We start from the raw sequence: 6459 nt of genomic DNA, 5'->3' as shown, positions 1-6459 counted from the left end.
CCTCAGGAGAGAAGTTGAAACAGAACAGTTGTTGTAGAGACATTCTTGAATGAGTGGGGAAATCACCAATCATGATCTGGTGCTGCAGGAGCAGCGGCCAGCCGATCCCTCTGCTCCTCCCATGGCAGAGCCGAGCCCCGAATCCCTCCCTCCTTTTCCCCTCCCTCCCTCCTTCCTCCCTCTGTCCCACCTCTCTCCTTCCTCCCTCCCTTCTCCTTCTTTCCTCCTCCATCTCTCCCTCCCTCTTTCCCTCCTCCCTCCCTCCCTTCTCTCCCTCCCTCCTGCCTCCTTTCCTCCATGTAACACGATGTCTGCTGCAAGTGATCTGTAAGTGTGTGATGTCCCGACCCCCAGTGTACACAGCTGACCAGGGATGGGCAGTCCCAGTCCTTCACTGTCCTCCCTTGCACTGTCCCCAACTTCCCTCCCATCCTCAGTGTAAACTACTCAGTTCCAGCACAACTCAGAATTGCCAAATCCGCAAAGCAATCAGCTCAGCTTAGCCATGGTGATTGTGCTGAGGACAGAGCACTTAGAGAGCACCGTTTCTGAGAACAAAGGTGGCCAAGTGTTTGCAGACCTAAGTGGTATGAAAATGAATGCACTGCCCAGGGCCAACGAGATGGCCCAGCGGTCTAAGTGCCTGCTTAGGCAAGCTTAGGCAAGTGAGCAGGGAATGATCCTGGAACCACATGCTGTGCCAGCCCCACCCCCAGGGTGGGCTGAGCCAGCCACAAGGAAAAAAGAAAGAAAATAAATGCATTATCCTGAAGTCAAACCAAATGAATGCAATTGGGAGCAACGTGGCCAGGTGCCTGAGGCGGCATGCTGCCTGTCTGGAGCACGCAGAGGGAAGGAAGGCTGGTGCGTCTCCTCAGAAAATACATGTCTCAGCTGCATCGCCTTAGCCCTGCCGGGTGCTAACAGCTGGCTTAGGAGCAAGAGTGCCCGGAAGCTCAGCTATCTGCAGAGAGAGACAGCAGCTCGGGGCCCAGGAACGTGGCCCCGTGCGGCCCAGTCCCAGCATGTCCGGGATCTGTCCTCAGTGGACTGAGCACTTTGGAGGCACACGAGGGGCAGGAGCACCGTCCTGGGAGCACTCTTAGGAGCGGGCATGGCTGCTCTGCGTGTCACACGCGTCACTTAACTTGTACAGGGTTGTTCTGACCAGCTAGGTGACTCATTTATTCCTGGTCCCTCACTCTTTCTTCTGCTTTTACCGAAGAAGGTCAAATGTAAATGTTTAGCAGCACAGGTGCCCTTTCAATGCCCGCCACCAAGGGCAGTGCTGACCTCCAGAGGGAGCCATCCCTTGCCCACACTTCTTGTGTCTTGCTGGTGAGAACTCTTCAAATTCACTTTTGCGATTCTGAGCTATGCAAAAGTCAGGTGAATTTACAGTGTGTCGCAAGTCCATGAGGTCATTATTACAGTCCCATTTTAGAGACTAGAAAACTGAGGCTAGAAGGAGCTGCCTGGATGACTAGGAAGCCAGTCATTTACGGTTTTGTTCTCATTTCTGAAAAAGCAGTTTCGTTCCTACAGAGCCCTGTCAAACCGGTGTTTCCCTGGCTCATCGTCCACTGGAAAGGACAGCTGAAGGTTAGGGGGCCGCTGTCCCCACATTGTGTTCTGTATCCTTACCCTGTGCACCTGATTTCCTTCTTCACAAGGGAGCAGAGGAGACTGCTTTCCTGACTTCAAAAGGGAAGTGGAGGTTAAATTTGCAGCCAGTGACAGAACTCACAAGGTGGCCTCCCGGGGTTGGGAGCTTCCTAGTCGGGCTCCCTCCAGGGTCCCTGGGTCAAACTGCAGCAGACCCAGCCTCAAGCAGCAATTTTTAAAGGTATTTTTTTAGATAACCTGATGCGTTTATTACGATGTGTGGATTTTGGAATATTTCCATATACGTGAACTTAAAAGTAAACACATGCAATCCTTTGATAAATAATAAAGCTGTATGTTAAAGTTTTGGTTAGAGAATAAAGAATTGTTTCTCTGTCTTAGAATTAGAATGAAATAAGAGTTAACTTTAGTAACTGATATTGAATCTACTATTGTGCTGTTAGCCATTTTAATTTTAAAGCCATAGAGACTACGGCTGTGCTGAGAGCAGAGCTAGGCTCAGAATTCGTCTTTTCTCAGAAACCTTATTGAGAACCACATCCAAGCTTGTGTCTGAAGCCTAAAACAACTAAGTATTTATTATGTCTGAATTCATAACAGAAATTGAAGAAAGAGAGATTAGCCAGTCCAGTACAATCCCTGTGCGTGCACAGCACCTAGTGGGAACCAGGCTGCACCCTGAAGGCCACGGATCGGGAGCTTAGTGAAGAGTTTGTCTTAGATTGAATCATTAAAGGGAAAGCAGTTATTCACAGGCCTGGGGGATTACACAGTTTAAGTCTCTATTATTCCTGTTACTACTTCTGTTGTCATTACTATCACCGTTTTGGGATCTGCTATGTCACAGTGTAGACACAGTCACTCTCCCCACCCCACCCCAGTGGGCAGGAAGGATAGCAGCTCCACAGTTGACATGGTAACTGTTCCATCAATGAAGATGTCCTGGTCTGTCCCCAGGCAGGACTCCAAAGTGGCGCCCAGTGCCTAGTGGTGGTCACAGTGCACAGACACATTTAGTAGAGTCACAGTCGAAGAGGAAGACAAACTCGGGTGAGCCGGAGACATCCGAGCTCTGTGGGAACCTGCAGGGCGCCACACCTCTGCACAGCCCGATGGGCTGAGTCTGGATGACGAGAAAGTGCGCTTCAGTCTTGCCCCAAGTGTTTGTCTCCATGTGAGGATGGATATGCCTCATATTCATACTTAACTTCTAAATCCTCATGAGCTCTATTAAAATTCTCTGGCAAAGCCCTACCCAGATGTCCCTCCAGTGGACTCCGACTCGCTCTTGGCAGCCTCCGTCTGATGAGCAGGTTTTTCCCTTCCCAGTCACATTGCCGAGAACACACAAAGGGAGCCCGGGGCTCAGTGTTTGGAAATGTCACTGCACTGAGCACACAGATGGGCCTGCTTAGTTGCCCAGGGGGATGCAGCTCGAGTAATGGGGTGCCACCGAGAAAAGGGGCATGTCCTTCACACAGCAGGGGGTGGAGTTAGCTTCATGCTCCGTCTACACCGGGAAGCACGACCAGGACCAGGTCCTCACGCAGCCCACATGCCCGTCCAGGCACACCCAAGGGGCCTCAGGTGGGCACCGTGCGCACTGGGCTGCTCCGCAGGTGGTCACCGGTGGCAGCTCAGGGTGGCACTGTGGTTTGGGGTAAGCGGTGCTGTCTCCCTCATCACCCCTCAGTGCCAGAGAGAGCTGCACTGAAGAGAGCCCTGCTGCGCTGCACTAGATGCAGGCAGTGTGCACGGGGCCTCCTCCAGCACGGTGGGGTGGTCGGCTGCCAGAGGTGCCCTAGGACACAGAAGCTGGTGGTAGTTCTCGCACCTGCCTACGTGGCTCCAGACTCTAGTGATGGAAAAATTTGTAATTCCCAACACTGTGAAAACAGCCCCAATAAATCTGGCTACCTCGGTTAATTTTTCCCTGAACAGTAGAAGACGAGCGATCACATTTCTGGTACCAACCGCGCTTTCTCAGTCCTCACTCCCAGGAGCTGCGAGGCCTGTCTTCCGCAAGCAAGGCTGAGCCACTCAGTGAGGCGGGAAATGGCAGCCGCTGCAGAACTGCCCCAGTTCTCCGAGCTATGCTTGGGCACTGGCTGATTTCTTCCCTACAGTCAGAGGCCTGACATTGTGACATCAAACATTTACTCAAGAAGACAGTGAAATAGGTTTATCTCAGATTATAAAAATCACAAGTATAAGAAAAAAAAATAGGAACCTCCGAGAGATGTTGTGGGTTCACAAACTCATGAACACATTCTCTGGAAAGTTAGGAGCATAAGTTTGTGAACCAAACCTCACAGACGCATCTGAGAATAAATTCACTGGCTGTTTTTACCCAGCAACTGGCCCAAGGAAGCAGGGCGCTGTGGCCCGGCAGGTTGGCTTCGCGGGCTAAGCAGGGCCAGGCAGAGCGCTCAAGTGAGCTGCGGCGGGCGCCTGAACGGTGGTGGAGCCCGGACCCTGGTGCCATGTGAGGCCCGGCTGGCTCCCCTCTGACCCTGCTGCCCTGCTCAGCCGTCCTGTCCCCAGCTCAAGTGGCCGACACCCAAGCTTAAGGAGAGCAGGTTTAATCCGGCTCATGCTTTCGGAGAATCCATCAATGGTCGGATGGCTGAGGCAGAGGCCCTGCAGAGCAAGGGTGCTTGTTTCCTAGGGCCGGGAGGCAGAGCAGGGAACGGTGCAGGTAGGAACAGAGCTGGCGAGTGGCAATGCAGAACCCAGGGCTGTGCCTCCCCAACGGAGCGGGCGGCCCTAGGGACGCGCTGTATGGATCTGCCAGGTGTCCCTTAATCCAATGACGTTGATAAGTCAGGACTAATGTCACAGCCTCCTTGGCCTACGTCACACCCAAACACGCCCCCTTAGAGCACTCTTACCGGTTACGCATAGCCACAGCCAGCTCATGGCTGTGACGAGCTCAGCGCGCTGGCCCTGCCCCTCGGCTTGCTCTAGGAACTAAGACACAGACCCGGTCAGAGCGAGGGGGCGCTCACCGCCTTCCTGGGAGCAGAGGCTGACGAGTCTGTGCACAGCGTCCATGAGCTCCAGCTGCTGCTTCTGCAGCAGGCTGCTGTTGCTGGTGGCCTTGCTCAGCTGCTTCTCCAGCTCCTGGATGACGTGTGACTGGCGCGAGACCAGGCCTTGCAGGCTCTCCCGCTCCGCCTTCAGCGTGTCCAGCTCCTCCTTGTGCTTCCCCTCCATCTCTAGGATTTTGTGCTCTAACAAACTATGAGGAAGTGAAAATAAGACTTAATTTTTAAAATGCTATAGTAAATACACAGTAGTTCAACTAGTTGCTGAATTTTGGATTAGAAATTTAAATTAGATATTTTACAATGAATGCATTCATTTGAGAGACTGAAGGGTTATACAGTTTTAAAGTGGAAGTCGCCTATGCATAGCATGTCAAAGAATTGTGGAGCCAGATGTCAGAACAGCGTCCGCTTTTTAAGTTATACCTTACTTCTGGGATGCATCTTCTATCCAGTGTAGTGCATTTAGACCCAGAAAAGGCTGGGACATAACTTTTACTAAGAAAAATGGGGCCGTAAGAAATAGAATAGTTCACAAAAATATGAAAAAAAATTTAGAAACCATTTTTCATCTTACTTTGCTTCATTCATTTGGGCCTCTGGAAACACTGACCACACCGTCCAAGAGTTCTGCAGCCTCAGGGAAGACCGCGCAGATGTGAAAACACAGAACCGGAAAGGGGTCTCTGGGAAGTCGCAGTCACTCAGGGGCTGAGATAGGACTGCGGTTGTCTACTGCTCAACCTGGCCTTTGGGCTGAGGCTGTGCACCCCAAATTCCTAACACACTGTACATGTGGTTTAAGAAACGCAGACCCCTCTGGTCAGGGTCACGGTCTCGTGGCAGCATGGGGTGCTTTGCCCCCAGTCGTGCCACCTCGCGAGCCCTCCTCCCTCACAGTGCTTTGGAAAGCACTCCCTGCACCAGCGCAGGGCAGAGGTGCAGGGCATTTCTCTGGAATAAAAGCCGCTTGCATTTTATGGAGTGACTAATCCGCTGGCGTTCCTCAGGGAAAAGGCTTACTCCCCCGCCTCTGCTCCATTTCCAGAAGGTGCATCCAGCCCTTAGTTTACAAGGTGTTATTCAAATGAAACTACAAGAGCAGGAACTTAATTTACCTTGGAGGAATAGACCGCTGAATCATCCCTATATGTCTTCAAATAAAACACTCAGGCGGGTTTTAGGTTGGTGCTTACGTTACACAATATAGTGATCTGAGGAGACAAACTTCCCGACTCCGCGTTCTGGGCGAGAGTCTGACTCGGCTGACGGAGGCAGAGGAGCTGAGAAGGGCCCTGAGCACCCAGGCCCCTGCTGAGCAGTCCGTCCTCCATAGGAGTGCGGCTCAGCGCGAGGCCCAGGCCCAGGCCGCGCACAGAGCCTGCTAATCGGCAGCACCTTTGGGAGTGTGCAGCCTCACAGAGAACCCACACTGAGACCCAGGACAGGAAGCTCTGTGTCTTATGCGCACTTCTTGCTGGAGTGCTCTTGCCCCCACCGGACAGTGTGAGCTGACTGTGCAGAACCCCCAGGTCGGATGGATCTTTAGAAAATGTGATGGCCACTCACACCTCTTAAGCCTTTTTTGTTTGTTTGTTTTGGAAATGAAAGACATAAGCAAGGAACTAAGAATAAGATGAAAGATAATATTACCAAGGGATAGGTAGGACTCATCATCTTCCAGTATTTTCTTCCATGCTGATGGCTTGCTGTTCCTAGAACAGTCATGGAAATGGCAGAGGAAGGGAGGGAGGAAGCAGGGAGGGAGGGAGGGAGAGAGGGAGGG

At 52.1% G+C, this 6459-nt stretch overlaps 1 protein-coding gene across 1 annotated transcript in view; it reads right to left on the bottom strand.

Moving 5' to 3' along the window:
* Angpt1 (angiopoietin 1) overlaps positions 1-6459 on the bottom strand; it is a 178605-nt gene that overhangs the window by 50662 nt on the left and 121484 nt on the right. The window contains exon 4 of the mRNA XM_004642268.2: positions 4635-4867. Coding sequence (XP_004642325.2) covers positions 4635-4867 — 233 coding nt within the window. The remainder of the gene's footprint in view (positions 1-4634; positions 4868-6459) is intronic.

Source organism: Octodon degus, unplaced genomic scaffold, assembly GCF_000260255.1.
Source record: "Octodon degus isolate 3935 unplaced genomic scaffold, OctDeg1.0 scaffold00148, whole genome shotgun sequence".
NCBI lineage: Eukaryota > Metazoa > Chordata > Mammalia > Rodentia > Octodontidae > Octodon > Octodon degus.
The sequence above is the reverse complement of the archived record's forward strand: the minus strand, read 5'-3'. Positions and strand labels throughout refer to the sequence as shown.